We start from the raw sequence: 15,197 nt of genomic DNA, 5'->3' as shown, positions 1-15,197 counted from the left end.
GAACCCACGTCCCCTGCATCGGCAGGCGGACTCTCAACCATTGCGCCACCAGGGAAGCCCCGTTTATCTTTCTCTTTGTTTGGCTACTGTAAATCTCAGATATAAACTTAATGCAAACCTACAATATCTATCTTCTATAAAGTATGTATCTGGGACATCTATTTTCTCCCTTCTTTCCTGGTTACTGATCTTCTTCTGTTGTTTTGTAGTAGCTGGTTTCCCAGACATTGCTCTGGAGAATCATTAACTATCACTAAATAAACAAATTCCTGTTGCTTCTCACCAAGAGGAATGTTTAATAGATTTTCCCACGTGAGAGGCAGCTCAATTACAAGTTAATTCAGTGCATCCGCACTTAATGACTTTTAATTTGGATCTTATATTTGGAATAACCTTGTGCTTTCTTGGTCTTTATTTTATTTATTTATTTATTGTTTCCATATTTGAAAATAACATTTATTGCATAATTTACTAGCAGGTAATAAGGGAATAAGTACATTTGGGATATTAAGGTATTCCTTACGCTTGAATAAGTCTGAATTATTGGTAAGTGAGCTACAAATAAAGTAGAGCCTTATGTTTAAAGCTGCTGGAAATCGGAGCAAATTGAAACAAAAATAGATACAATCTTCCCATCACTCAGTGTTAAGGAAAACACGACCTATTATGGGCCTTTCATTCTAGTTACATTACATAGCAGGAAACTCTCAATCTTTTGAATCATCCTTTTCTAGAGAAGCTTATCAACTCCTCCTTAACACAGATACTTCTGACCCCTATGTTCTCCCAAGATTGCTTTTTTTATGCACTCTTTTTTCTGCATTTGTTTTTGCCTTTTTTAGCAGCTTAAGGTGACTCAACTTACTTCCTAATTTCTGGATGTAGGGAATCTAGTGGGGACTTTTGATACTATCCTTACTCTTTTGGAGGGAATTAATCAATACTGTAAAATTTGATTTGGGGGAGGGATAGTCTGAAGACTATTACACCATGCATACCTTTCCTATAACATATACATGTGACAATACACAGAACACAAACGAACAGATAAAGCCCAGCTGTGCTGGAGATCCAACTCCCTCAGTATCACTCAAGGACCCTCTGCTCTGTATCAGCTCCCAGAAGGTGTATTCAAAACGATGCCTCATCAGCGTGAGCACATTACTCCACGTCACCCATCTTCCTAAATCACTGTGGTGTCCCGAAGGCTGCAAGTCCTTGAAATGTCTGAGGGTTTCCTGCCTTGCAGAAGCCCTTGTTATCAGCACAGCCTACTCCTGTTGATTTCATCACTTACTCTGGCAATCGGATTCCTCTTGGAGTTATCTTCTCCTTCTCGACAGGCCGCAGCAAACTTGATCCACTCCCGCTTCTGTCTTCTGACCGTTTGCCGTTTTGCGGTGCCATTTTCCATGTCTAATTCTTTCACCTTAAGCAAAAAAGCGTTCCCATTTTGTACAGTGTTAGAACAGTTTTACTCAATAAGGACATTTATTCAACACTGTAAGGTGCACCCAGAAGAAGTAACAGTATTGAGTTTGAGGAACAAAGAAAGTTTTTACTAGTTCTGAACTCTAGATAGATACAGCTTGGCCACCCTGACTAGCAACTTCTTTTGGAATTGTCCTCTCTCTAACTATAGGATTCTAGTGAAACAAATTTCATTAGAAATTGTGTGTGGAGCTCATAGTGTGTTCCATTGAATAATATGTGTGGTTTTTCTTTCTTCAATCTATCCTTACCAGATGAGAGGTCCGGCTCACCTTACCCTTCACTGTGCTCTGACCAGGCTTTCTGGTCTCCAGAGTGTAAAAGATTTCAGTGTTCCATGTGTGTGCATCCCCTGCAAAAGGAGTTTTGTGCTGGTGAGTGTGCTCACCTAAAAGAGGGAAGGGATTTTTCTCTTCTCTTGATAAGGACACAACTCTGGCTAAGCATCCAAATATATTATCGCAGGATTAGAAGAATATTTTAACTGAATTAATGGTACCTGCAGTAATCCCATGGATGTCTATATAGCTTCTTAGTGTTGTCCATTTGTATCTCTGCTTGCTTTATGTTTTTCTGTTTGTAGTCTTATGCTGCTGCTGTTAGAAAATGTTTAAGAATTTTATAGTTAAAGAGTTTAGGAATGTTACTCCATGCGTAAACATATGTATATGCATAGACATATTTTAAAAAATAACTCCTAATGTACTTATTGAGACATAGAATGTTCTGTGTTTATTTAAGCTAAGGCTTCATATAATTACCACTTTGGGGGAAGGAAACGTTCCCTGTGAATGGAGCTTATCCTTTCAAGAACCAAAGTATTTGCAGTTTTCCTCATTTTGATACAACCTCCTGAAATGTACCACATATTCCCTTGTTTGTCAACAGATATTAGAAAAGTAATTTTATTTCTTCAAAGGTTTAAGATCATCAAAATGAAAATTTAACTACTGAAATAAAATAAAGTCTTGCTGGTGATAGAGGACAGTAGCTTTATTTCCTGAGTCCTGCTCTAAATGGCACCAGATTCTCTGTTGTTTTATTTAGTTGTGATTACATTTTTAAAAATTTTTGTATCTTTCTCTCATTAATTTACCATCAATTGTCTTTCTTGCTGATGTAACTGTCTACAAATCCTGTTCCCATTCTAAAATGTTACGTTGCTTCTTTTTCTTTGATTTGGGTTGGGAAATGTATAAATAAGCTAATAGGATAGTTTGATAAGTAGGAGTTACTACACTGAGCTGTCACAACCACGGCTAAATGAATGACTAATTGGGAATATGAGTTTTGCCATTGCTATTTCAATTTGGAAGAGGTTCTCTCGCTTACCTTTTTTTCTCAACAATTATGGTTTCAAATGTTCTGATTTTTGATATGTGATGCATTACAAAATTCAGTTGTTCTTTTGATTTTAAATTGAGAAAATAGTTTTATTATACATTACCTCAACAATGAATTCACTGTTTACTTCCAGCACCACCTGTTATAGACGGTAAAATACTAGCATAAATTTGCATAATTTAAAGGAAGCAGTATCATAAAACCATTGACAATGTTCTCTTATTAATTCATTTGTAAAATACACATTTTGTTAATAATATGGAATAAACATGGGTAATGCAAAGTGAATAATACAGGCCTTTTGCCCTCTAAAGGCTTAACCTTTAGGGAAGACAGCAAGGTGGGTTAGGATACATGCTTCAGCAAGGTGGATTAGGATACATGCTTCAGCTGAGGCACCGATGTGCTCAGTGGAAGGGTAGAGTGGACAGCTCAAGTTATCAAGGTGAATTCTGGGAAAGCCTCATAGGAGAGTAGGGATTTGAAAGGGGTCTGCAGAATGAATCTGCTTTGATAAGAGGAATTGATGGGGAAGAAAATTTCAGCCAGAGTAAAACGTGAGCACAGTTGTAAAGGCACCAAGTTTTAGAGGATGTTCCAGAAATGGTAAATAAACTAGCTGGAATGTAGAAGAAATAGTGTGAGAAGACATGGGAGACAAGGTTTGGAATGTCAGCTTGGAGGCAGATCATGAAGTGCTTTATATGCCAGACTAAGGAGTCTGAACTTTATTGGATAAGAGACTTGGAGTGACAAAAGCATGATTTTTGAAACATATTGATACGAAGAGAAGATTACAAGGGAAAAGCACTTGAAGTTGAGATCCTTAGGAATTAGCCATTGCTTAGGTAAGACACAGAACATGAATATCGGTGCTGAAGTGGCGCTGGGAAAGGGAGAGGATGGAGGCATTACCAAAGAACGGATAGGGCTTGTGGACTGTGGGGTAGGAGGGGAGGAAGAGTCAGATGATTCTGGTGATGTAAGCTTGGCTTTCTGGGAGAATCGAAGTACTACTAATAGAAACAGAAAATTCAGCAGGAGATTATCCCTGCAGGGAGATGGTGGCTGAAGTCTGTTTTATCTATTTTCAATGTGTTTCTAAAATTTGGGATAGATATAAAAGCTATGGAAGTAGAATGTATCCAAACAGGAGTGTTATTTAAAGTTGAAGGAAATGAGGCTATGACTTGAATCAGTTTAAGATAAAGAGGTAGGCAGGGAACAGAATCTTATGGGAAATGCTTATATTTGTGCCAGGGGCAGAAAGAAGAAGTCTAAAACCAGAGGGCACCCAGAGACTAAGAGAAGAGAGAGGTCAAGGGGCCAGGGCTGTACTGTGGGTGCACAGCAGATTCTGTTAGTGTGAGGATGCTAAGAAAGGGCAGGGGTTGTGGTGCTTGTGGTGGAGGGTTGGAGAGGAAGCTGAGTTCAGAAAGGAGAAGAGGTTGGATAAGTAGGTGGAGGAGAAGTAGCAAAAAAAGCAGGCAAAATGAGTGGAGTGGAGCGAGAAGAAGTTAGACAAAGAGGGAATATTTAATAGTTTATGTGCCATAACAAGGTCAAGGAGAATGGGAACTGATGACATCATGGGATCTAAAGTAAGCAGTCATTGTTAACTTTTCCCAGGGGCATAAGTCAAATGACAGGAGTCAAGGAATAAGTTATTGAGAAAATGGAAATAGCAACTATAGATTACATTTTCAAGTTAAGAGATTTAAAAAATGTGAGTAACAGCTGAGGATTTAATTAGATCAAATCATATTTTTAAGGCTGGGAAACCATGACCAAGTATACAGTCTACAGGGAGAGGAAATGGGTTTGTGGAGAAAGAATGATAGAAAGAGAAGGGGAAAATCGAGGGGGGGAAGGAGGAAGAAATCAAGGAGTAGTTACAATTGTGATTAACAGAGAATAGGATGGCTGAATGAGAACTGTGGGTAAAAGAGACCTGATAGTGAGGAAGACTATTTCTTCCTTTGAAACAGAAGATTAGAGGAACACAATGAAGAGAGAAAATCATTTGGAGGTATAACGGGAGGAAAATTACGCACATACCTATTCCATAGTTTTGCGGGGTTGGAGTGAGCAGGCGTGGGAAGGGGCTAGAGGAGACTGTCAAAGACCTCTAGAATCTTCCAGAGGGAAGGTGACAGGAAGCCAGCCCAACAGCACAAATCAGAGAAGAGCTGTAGGCCTACCTAGCATTCTTGAGTTAGGGAACACTTGAGCACAGAAAATTAGAGACCGAAAATAAATGATTATTCCATAGTTGGTGAAGAGTGTGATGACCAGCTGAGGTTAGGAAGCAAGAATATGATGTGTCGCCCATTCGTTTTGTGCCTTTTCTAGTAGAACTTGACAACCTGGGAGTGGGAGGAGACGGAATATGAGGGCTGTCCCAGCACTGGGGATTGTTGTCAAGGCAGAGTGTGGAGACTCAGGGAGATGATAAGACACTATTGTGAATTACAGTGAGTCAGGGCGCTCCAGTGAACTGAGACTAGAGAGAGCCTGGGACAGCTGAAATGGGGGCAGAGAAGATTTTGCAGGTGTGAGGGGCCGTAGGAGGGAGTGCAGAGTGTGGGTGGGGATTTGGAATGACAGCTGAGTCTAGAAGGGGGTAAGATACAGACTAGAAATTGGGCAGTAGAGCACAAGGTTTTCTTTTAACTCACTTTCTCCCTCACGTGTAGGTTTATTAGACATTAGGAAAATATCTAGGCCTGGGAAAAAGTTTCATATTTAATAGAAGATGGCTGCATAGATTTTTTTTTTTTTTTTTTTTTTTTTTTTTTTTTTGCGGAACGCGGACCTCTCACTGTTGTGACCTCTCCCGTTGCGGAGCACAGGCTCCGGACGCGCAGGCTCAGCGGCCATGGCTCACGGGCCCAGCCGCTCCACGGCACGTGGGATCCTCCCGGACCGGGGCACGAACCCGCGTCCCCTGCATCGGCAGGCGGACTCTCAACCACTGCGCCACCAGGGAAGCCCCATAGATATTTTATTTTATAATAAATACTGCCTTTTGGGGGGTTAGATATTCTTTGTGTTAGAAAAGTAGATGATTCTAGAAGGTATCAGAAAAAGTAAAAATCACCCAGAATCCCACTACTTGGAGATTACCATGGTTAATATTTGGAGAAATTCTTTTAGACTTTTTTTTTTTCAAAAACACATACTTACACAAGTTGTATTTTTTTTAACCCAAAAGAAAGCATATTATAACACGCCATTCGGTAATTTGGTTTTTGCACTTGATTATTGGGGTAAAGTTCATTGTCGGTGAATGCATAGAGACATCATACATTTTGAAGGTTGCCTTATGTATCACGTTAATAGATGTCTTCCATTCAGGGCATCGTACAGATTCTGCAATTTAGAGCTGGAGACTAAGCTCTGACGTGCGATTCTCCAGCGCTGTCCTACGGTGGGAGGTTAAGGGCTGTCTTGGTGGATGTCAGAAGGTTGGTGAGCTCAGCACATGAGCCTGCGGTTAATAAGAAGCTCTCCCTCCTCATCTTCCGCTTCCCACTTGTCTCTCTTCTCTCCTTCTCCTCTGCTTCTGCTCTTCTCTTTTTTTCTCCCTCCACTTTGGTATTCTCTTCCACCTGTTCCTCTCGCCCTTCCTGACATTGTCTCAGGCTTGACCGAGAATCACGCTAGCCTCATTATGCTGCTTCCTCTCAGAGCTATAATCAACCCAGTAACCTAATTTTATTTTATTTTATTTTATTTTTTTGCTGAACGCGGGCCTCTCACTGCTGTGGCCTCTCCCGTTGCGGAGCACAGGCTCCGGACGCGCAGGCCCAGCAGCCATGGCTCACGGGCCCAGCCGCTCCGCGGCACGTGGCGCAGGCTCAGCGGCCATGGCTCACGGGCCCAGCCGCTCCGCGGCACGTGGGATCTTCCCGGACCGGGGCACGAACCCGCGTCCCCTGCATCGGCAGGCGGACGCTCAACCACTGCGCCACCAGGGAAGCCCCAGTAACCTAATTTTAACTGAGAGTAGTGGGAGTGAGTCCTAGCCGGGGTTTCTGCTCATAATTCAATCAGTGGTGTGGCAGGTATTTTCCAATGTATCCTCACCCTGGTTTCTGCCTGTTTACAAGCCTGCAAGGTTACTATTGGATCTGCACAGTGTGAAAACACCCGCTGGAGGATGGACCCAAATCACTGATTCTTTTTGTTAAATTAATTAAACAAGGAGGCTATTAGACTGGGATGGCTCTGATGCCGTGCTGCCGAGGCAAGCAGACCAAAATCTAAGCTTGTGAATGCCTCAAAGTGACAAAGTTGAAACTAAAGGACAGCTGTTCACGAATAGTCATCTAGGCTTTAGGCTGTAGCCGACCAATCATTTCCTTACTTTGCTTTTGCTTTTTCTCTATAAAAGTTTTTCCCCAGCTTCTGTTGGTGGAGCATTTCTAACCACTTCCGGTTTGGCGATGCCTGATTTGAATTGATTTTTGTTCAAATAAATTCTTAAAAGTTTAATATGTTTCAGTTTATCTTTTAACAATTCATTTACTCAACTCCTGAAGCTTCTATTGAATCACCTGATATTATTTTACCAAATTGCTCTGGTTTTGCTTAAACTTTGCTGTCATATGATTGTGACCCCTGACTTTGGGAAAATATTGGTGTTTGTGTTGACTATTCCTAATACTGTCTTGCAGAAATCTTCAAAAATTTTTGTTTATGTAGCCTGAAAATTTTTTTGGAAAATGACGTGCTTCTTCAAAATTTTCTATAGCGACATCTAAAAAATTTTGTTATATGTTTAAATAGCTGTAAAGAATGGAATTTAAAAATATTATAAATGTTGATATTATAAAATAAACTGTTACACTACTTTTTAAACGTAGCCAAGAGAATCCAAAAGTTGTAGTCATTTGATGCCAAGGAAACCATCAACAAAATGAAAAGACAACATACTGAATGGAAGAAATTATTTGTAAATGGAAGAAAATATTTGTAAATGTTATGACTGGTAAGGAGTCAATATCCAAAATATATAAATAGCTCATACAACTGAGCATTTAAAAAAATGATTAAAAAAATGATTAAAAAATGGGCAAAAGACTTGAATAGACACTTACCCAAAGAGGACATTCATATGGCCAAAAGGCACTTGAAAAGATGCTCAATATCATTAATCATGAGAGAAATGAAAATTAAAACCATGATAAAATATCACCTCACACCTGTCAGAATGGCTATCATCAAAAAGACTGCAAATAACAAATGTTGGCGAGGGTGTGGAGAAAAGGGAACCCTCCTATGCTGTTGGTAGTTCTGTAAATCGGTTCAGCAACTGTGGAAAACACTATGGAGGTTTCTCAGAAAAGTAAAAATATGACCCAGCAATGCCACTCCCAGTCTCTGTGGCCTAGTTGATGAGAGAGTTTCTTGTCTTCCTTTTTTCTTTGGATGTCCTTACAATAAATTGCATTAACTGAAGGAACCTGAACAGGACCTTTTCTAGCAATGTAAGAGTGCCTAAGAAACTAAAATGTATGTTTCTGTGTTAATCTCCAAGAATACGATAAAGACTAAAATGGGGTACCTGCCCAGAAAGAGCTCGTAGGTTAAAAGAGGGAGGAAAACAGATGAGAAAAGATAATGGAATATTATACACATTGTAAAAGAAGCATGTATAGGATACAGCGTTGGCCCAAGTGGGGAAACGAGTCAATTCTGGAACAGTAGATAGAGTTTGGGACATGTGAGATTGGTTCAAATTCCACTGTACCACTTATGGTACATTTATGAATCATTTATGCTCCCAAAGTTTCTTTATTTGTAAAATGAGGATACCTCTATTTACCTTTCAGGATTTTTGTTATGTGTGTGAAATAACTTTGTTAACTGCAAAATATTTTGCTAGTGGAAGGTGGTGAAATGGGACAGCAGTGACAGACCAAATTCCAGACAACCAACCCCTTGGTTGTCTCAATTTTTAACCTCAATCTCACTTTGAATCTCACAACCCCATTGAAGTTGCCTATTAGCATATAGGTGGGAACTACTGTAAAGGGCCTTGGTAAGAAAGATAAATTAGAAACCAAATCCATTCATTCATTCAAAACTTTTTATCTATAAAATATTTTGTGACAGGCACTGTCTTTTGTGTACAAGTTCCAACCTTTTATGATGTATACATTCCACGGACAATAATAGGATATATAATATTCTGCAGCCATCTAACTTATGGCAAATTGCTGAAGTTTTTCTGGGTCTCGTTTTCTTTCTCAGTACTTTCTTCTAGAGGGAATATGATGATTTTATATAAGATTTGGAATCTAAGTCATTACATGTGCTTATTGAAGTGTTGAAATACATATTTTTCTATTACATACTGAGTGTATTTAAAGTAATAGCTATAGAACAAGGCTATTTTTCACCTCCATAACTTACCTTTTTGAAGTTGGTCATTTGTACACCTAGGACCAACTTATTTTTTTATTTTTATTTTTTTTAACATCTTTATTGGAGTATAATTGCTTTACAATGGTGTGTTAGTTTCTGCTTTATAACAAAGTGAGTCAGTTATACATATACATATGTTCCCATATCTCTTCCCTCTTGCGTCTCCCTCCCTCCCACCCTCCCTATCCCACCCCTCTAGGTGGTCACAAAGCACCGAGCTGATCTCCCTGTGCTATGTGGCTGTTTCCCACTAGCTATTTATTTTACGTTTGGTAGTATAATAAGCAGTTCTCTCCTGAATAATACTTATAAAAATAATTGAGTAAAGCAATTGCTGTTCTCATAGGGAGGTGGTGGAGATGCCAAGTTCAAGCCTAATTATACCACTTTAGTTTATAATTGAAGGTATATTAAGTAGTGGCATTTTAGTTTGGAAGCTATGTAATTTTCTGTGTAGAAGGGAAGGCCAAACATTTCTCATGCAGATAATATCTGAACGTTTCACTCCAGTCCCTCCTCTAACAGCTCTGTCAACAGAGCTGCTCTCTGTGAGTGAATTCCAACTATGATCCCACATGGGAAAGAAAAGGAAACATCACTGCAGCTCAAACAACAGTTTCATTGCTTTACAAGGACTCCTCCCTGGATACTTAAGGATAGAAAGACGTCATAAGACTATGTACTCAGATCAATCAAGAAGTTCTCTAAAAAAGAGAAATATATTTGAGAAGCATCATAGAATCTCAAGAGCCATGAAATATTTTTAGAGCAGGATTTTTATGCTACAACTCTACAAGGAGATATTATTTAGAAGACTATTAAAATTGTAGGTCAGACTATGGTAATAATGCTAGATATATCTTGGAATATAACATTTATTTTTTTAGTTTACCATGAACTCTGCAGGAATTTGAAGGCAAAAATATAATTTTCCCCACTGGTTTAAAATTTATAATTCCTTAGCCATTTATATCAACAAAAAAATAATAGAGGTGAGATTTGCTTCCATGTAACTTTTGGGGTGATGAGCACATTAATGTTTCTATAACCAGCAGAACTGAAACCAATCATTTAAGGCTGTCTAGGGTATTCTGTTTAAACAAATAAAAAATCTAATCAGATAAGGGTTTTTTCCCACTAGTCTATACTTCTAGACATTTGCCTGACAATAAAATAAATAAGAACAAAATTCTGTTCCACGTATCAGAATCACATTGTTTTATGTGAGAACTAAATTGATAGGTTAGTTCTAAATACGTTTTAAAATTTTGATGCCTGTTTTCAACTTACAGTGAGATAATATATATATGCTTTGCCACCTACCTTATTTACTTTCTTTCCAAGAACCAGAATATTTCATTGTAATGTTTACATCTTATATGTTACATGAATGATCACCATATGTGCAAAAAAATTCTTATCTAATAAAAAGCTATGTGGCTGTTTTTAATGATCTCATCAACTTGGTAAGATATATCCTGTCACAGCTAATAACTGCTCTGCCTTAAGCGATTCCTTCCTAGTAAAACTTATATAATCCATAGCACGACTTACGTCTTTAGATTCTCTAGCCAAAGTTATGAAAATAATATTCAGGAGCCAGTTATGCACTTCTACTACATAACTATTCAGTTGAGATAATTATAGAATTGCAGAGTTTCTGCATTGGAAGAAACTTGGTGACATCATGTCTGTGCATCCAGATGTGGGGCACGGTGAGGCCCTGCGAGGTTGGGTGCCTTGGCCAAAGTTACGCAGCCCCTTTGAGGGGAAGCTGTGACTCAGCCCTGTGGCTTCTGAGTCTCGGTTCAGTGTTGACTGCACCTTCCCACCCTAATTCATTTTATAGCAGAGGTACCTGGTGAACATCCTTAGGAAGAAGATGCCGAAAGACTCACGTAGTATAATGAAACGCCTTCTTGTAACTTAGAGTTTTGGGGTATCTTTTATAGGTTAAGTCAGTCAAAATCTTGTTTAAAGTACTCTTCGTGGTTGAGAGATAGAGGACACAAAGTACCGTCTCTGAGAAGCTGTCACACCCATTAGTGTAAGCTGCAATGATGCTCCAGAGAGCCTTTGATTTAGTTAATGAAAAAGGGGCAGAGTTCAAGTTCAGGAAATGAAAGACAAGCAGGCATGCCTATTTTCCACAGCATCTATAATATCATATTGATTCTACTTAAACATTTCTTGCATTTGTTCCAATGTTGATAAGTTTCTGCTTCCCAGTTCCAAAAGTTATTAACTGATATCTTAAGTGATCTATTATAAATGCAAAAAGAACTTGTCTATCACAATTACCAAAGAAATGTAAAACACAGATACTTTAGTATCAGTGGGGAGTAGGGAAAAGTTTAGTATCAGAACCACTAAAATTACTAAGGATAATAAATCAATACTACCAAACAGAGATCTTGAGAATCTGAAATATAATACTCTTTCAAGATCAAGGAGAACAATTAACTCTTCAGTTAAATAATATTGTCATAAAACATTCCTGTGCAGAGAGGAATAGGAGGTGAAATTTAGTGCTCAGAAATTGCCTCTAAAATCTTGATGCATGCAATCAGTCTTCCTTACAGAAACAAAGGCTTATCTGAGTGAAAATATGCAGGTGACCCACAGAAGTGTAACAAGTGGTCTATATTGTTGATTCTTGATTTCTATTAAAGCTGGAGTCAGAGTGTTTCCTCTTCCTTTAGTAGTGTGAATAAACAGTGATCATTGTAACAGGGCATTGCAATTTTATTTGGAGTTTTTCATTTACAAATATTTTTCAAAAATTGTCATCTTGTACTCTGTGTCCCAAGCTCAGAGAATGGAATGTTCTACCACTGTTCCCTTCCAGACTTGGGCTGTGTGCCCTTTGGCAGTGTCAGTCTCCTGCACTGCTTTTGAAGTTCATAGAAACGTGAACTCCAGAAGAATGGCGCCTGCCAGGCCAACTGTACAACGATGTGTTCCCTTATCTCCCCGGCTTGGCTGCCCTCTGCACTTTAGAGCTGATGTTCATATGAGTCCTGTATAACGCCACTGCCTGAGAATAGGGCGGAAATCATTTTCCAAGCTTATGTTGTAGCACCACTGCTGACATTCCTGGGAGACTGAGGTGCAGCCAACTATAGGTTTTTAGCTTTATTTGCTTGGAAAAAAAATACGTACAATTTCCTAACAATCCTCTTCTATCTTTCCACTTATTTTTTCGTAACTGTTTTGACTGAATTGTTCTGTCACTTGACCATTGATGGATTTAAGTCTAGTCTAATCTAACCTATCTTACTTTATTCTTTAAATAGACTTTTCTAATTGAATTGGCAGTAGTTTGGTGAATTGACTAACCTGATCTTTATTCCTTTAAGGATCTGGCATTAGGAGCTGCCTTACCTCTTTCAAGGGTAGGACACTCGCTATGCATGATGCTTATCTGGAAAGCACCTCATGCCTTGGGCACTGAAGAGTTGGAGGAAAGTAATATAATATCCAAAATTCCGTGTTTACTTTAAAGAAAGAGGTCACCTAGGATGGACCTTGAGTCTGTCATACAGAGTGAAGTAAGTCAGAAAGAGATAAACAAATACCGTATGCTAACACATATATATGGATTCTAAAAAAAAAAAAAAAAAAGGTTCTGAAGAACCTAGGGGCAGGACAGGAATAAAGACGCAGACGTAGAGAATGGACTAGAGGACACGGGAGAAGGAGGGGATATGGGGATATATGTATACGTATAGCTCATTCACTTTGTTATACAGCAGCAACTAACACAACAATGTAAAGCAATTATACTCCAATAAAGATGTTAAAAAAAAGAAAAAGAAATAGGTCACCTAAATGTTCCCTTCCTGGACTGTAGGAATGCCTTGATAATTCCAGAAAGGGTTTGTCATAATGGCTTCATTTTCTTCATTTTTCTTTAGCCATTTCTTACCGGAAAAAATTCTTATTATTTAAATATTTTATAATTAGTTGCAGTGTAATCTTGACATAGCTAACATTCCTCCACCTTGAAATAAACTCGCAAGGAAATAACTGTTTAAAAGAAATGGGCTTGATCAACTTTACTTCCCTACAAATGTAGAACCCATTTGCACTGGGAATTTTGGCAGCAATCTGCCTGATTTAAGTATAAGTAAAAGAAAACAGAAAAATAATTTTATTTCTGATTATACATTTTAGAATTATTCCAGCATTTTTTTCTGAATTAGATTATGTCTCTGATGTCATTTAAGTTTAATTCAACCAGGTTACACCCTGCTTCTCTATGGCATTTGTTCCCTCAAGCATGGAGAGTCCTTTGAAGTCACCAGAGGCTGAACTCATAGAACTCCCTTTGCTGGAAGGGGTTTAAAAATGGAGTGAATCCCATGTAGAAGGTCCAACAACTGACATAGGAGGCAAGGCTTCAAGTTTGTATTTCTTTCCCAGGTCTTTAAATTCTACTTACCATTAAAATGATCAAAAGGCAAATATTCCTGAAAAGGAGCCAATCCATTCCTCCAGTTCTCTCTTGCACAGGAACCCCAGTGAGTCTTAGTCCCCTGGGTCCTGAATTTGGCTCTTCAGCAAGATGTGCTTCGAGATGCTCTTCTAGGAGGGCCTGGGAGATAACTCTGCTGCTGTCTGGGCAGAGGAATGAAGATGTTCTATAATGGCTCTGTTTCCCCACCCCGAGCTCCTGGGCTGGGTCTGGAAGGCTGGCATTGCTTGGGCTCTGGGTCAGAGCATAGACACACCTTGATTCTTATTGCAATGAAACCCTTTGTTGGACACCAAAGAAAAATCTTACAGAGTGAGGACAAGATTTACAGGGAAGATACCCAATGAATAATAAATTACTCACAACATGAAAAATAATTAAAATGTTAGGGCCTGTCATCATGCTGAATAAAATTAGTAGGCTTCTTACTGCCAGCACTGTAAAAGCAAAATTACATATACTGACACACACACACATGTCCACTACAGAGCCAACTTCAAGGACTGACACTTTGAGCAGAGGACATTGTGAAAAGGCATCAGGCCTAAGTATGGTGAGGGAGAAAGACAGGATAATGAAACTCTCATCTCTTAATTCCGGTGATTCCTGCTTCCCTCCTTAAGAAGTCCTATAGTTGAGCTGCATTCTTCAATTTTAAAGATCTTCTAAAAATAAGGTTAAGACAAAGAAACTCTGATTTCACTAGTATATTTGTTTCCACATTTTAGCAACTTTTTTCCTCAATATACAGTCAAACCAGTGTGGTATAACATTAACTAAATTGTTTTAAGGTAACCACAATACAGAGTGTGTTCACTCCTCATGGCATTTCCACTGATAAAAAAGTACATAGTATGGGTGAGGAACACCTTTAAACCCTCATAAATATATTTATTGAGAAGAAGCTGAAATTGGAAACCTGAGAATTGAAGGGGAAAAGACCAGAGCAGCAACTGGATATTTCTGAAAATCATTTCCCTTTTTCATTTTTCTCTTCTCCTTTGTTTGTCTGGGTTTAGTATACACATAGTTTTCTCATGAAAAAATTTCAGGCTGGCAGCAACACTCACAAACATAAAAAAGAAAATGTAGTTAAATGTTCTCTAATTGCTAATAGGTGTTGGCTGGAGAATTTTAAAGGGAGACCGCATTTTGCCTTCAGTACCCCATCCCTGCAATTCAGAAACAAGGCAGATCTATCCCTAGTCAGGGAATGTATTCCAAATAACACTTAGTTCCTCTAGAACCTTAGTTTAGCATTTTTGTAAGCATAGGAAAGAATCTAGGCGATTGGAAGGCTGGCATAGTATTCTAAAATGAAGAGAAATGAATTATATGTTAAAGATATTTATGGGACAGAGAGCAAGAAATTATACTTAAGCAATGGGAAAAAAATGAATTGTTATGAAGAGGCAGTATTTGGATATATATGCCTAAGCCAAACCATATATTT

The 15,197-nt window shown here is 38.7% G+C and overlaps 1 protein-coding gene across 1 annotated transcript in view; it reads right to left on the bottom strand.

The window, feature by feature from the left end:
• The window catches only part of LOC129391565 (desmoglein-4-like), a 17,017-nt gene extending 3,261 nt beyond the window's left edge, over nucleotides 1–13,756 (bottom strand). The window contains exons 1-3 of the mRNA XM_055080308.1: nucleotides 13,712–13,756; nucleotides 2,939–2,974; nucleotides 1,298–1,429 (exon numbers count right to left, since the gene is read on the bottom strand). Coding sequence (XP_054936283.1) covers nucleotides 1,298–1,429; nucleotides 2,939–2,974; nucleotides 13,712–13,714 — 171 coding nt within the window. The 5' untranslated portion in view covers nucleotides 13,715–13,756. The remainder of the gene's footprint in view (nucleotides 1–1,297; nucleotides 1,430–2,938; nucleotides 2,975–13,711) is intronic.
• Between the last annotated feature and the right edge of the window lie 1,441 nt (nucleotides 13,757–15,197).

This window comes from Physeter macrocephalus, chromosome 19 (genome assembly GCF_002837175.3).
Source record: "Physeter macrocephalus isolate SW-GA chromosome 19, ASM283717v5, whole genome shotgun sequence".
In the NCBI taxonomy this organism is placed as follows: Eukaryota; Metazoa; Chordata; class Mammalia; order Artiodactyla; family Physeteridae; genus Physeter; species Physeter macrocephalus.
This window is presented reverse-complemented; position numbering and strand designations above follow the sequence as displayed.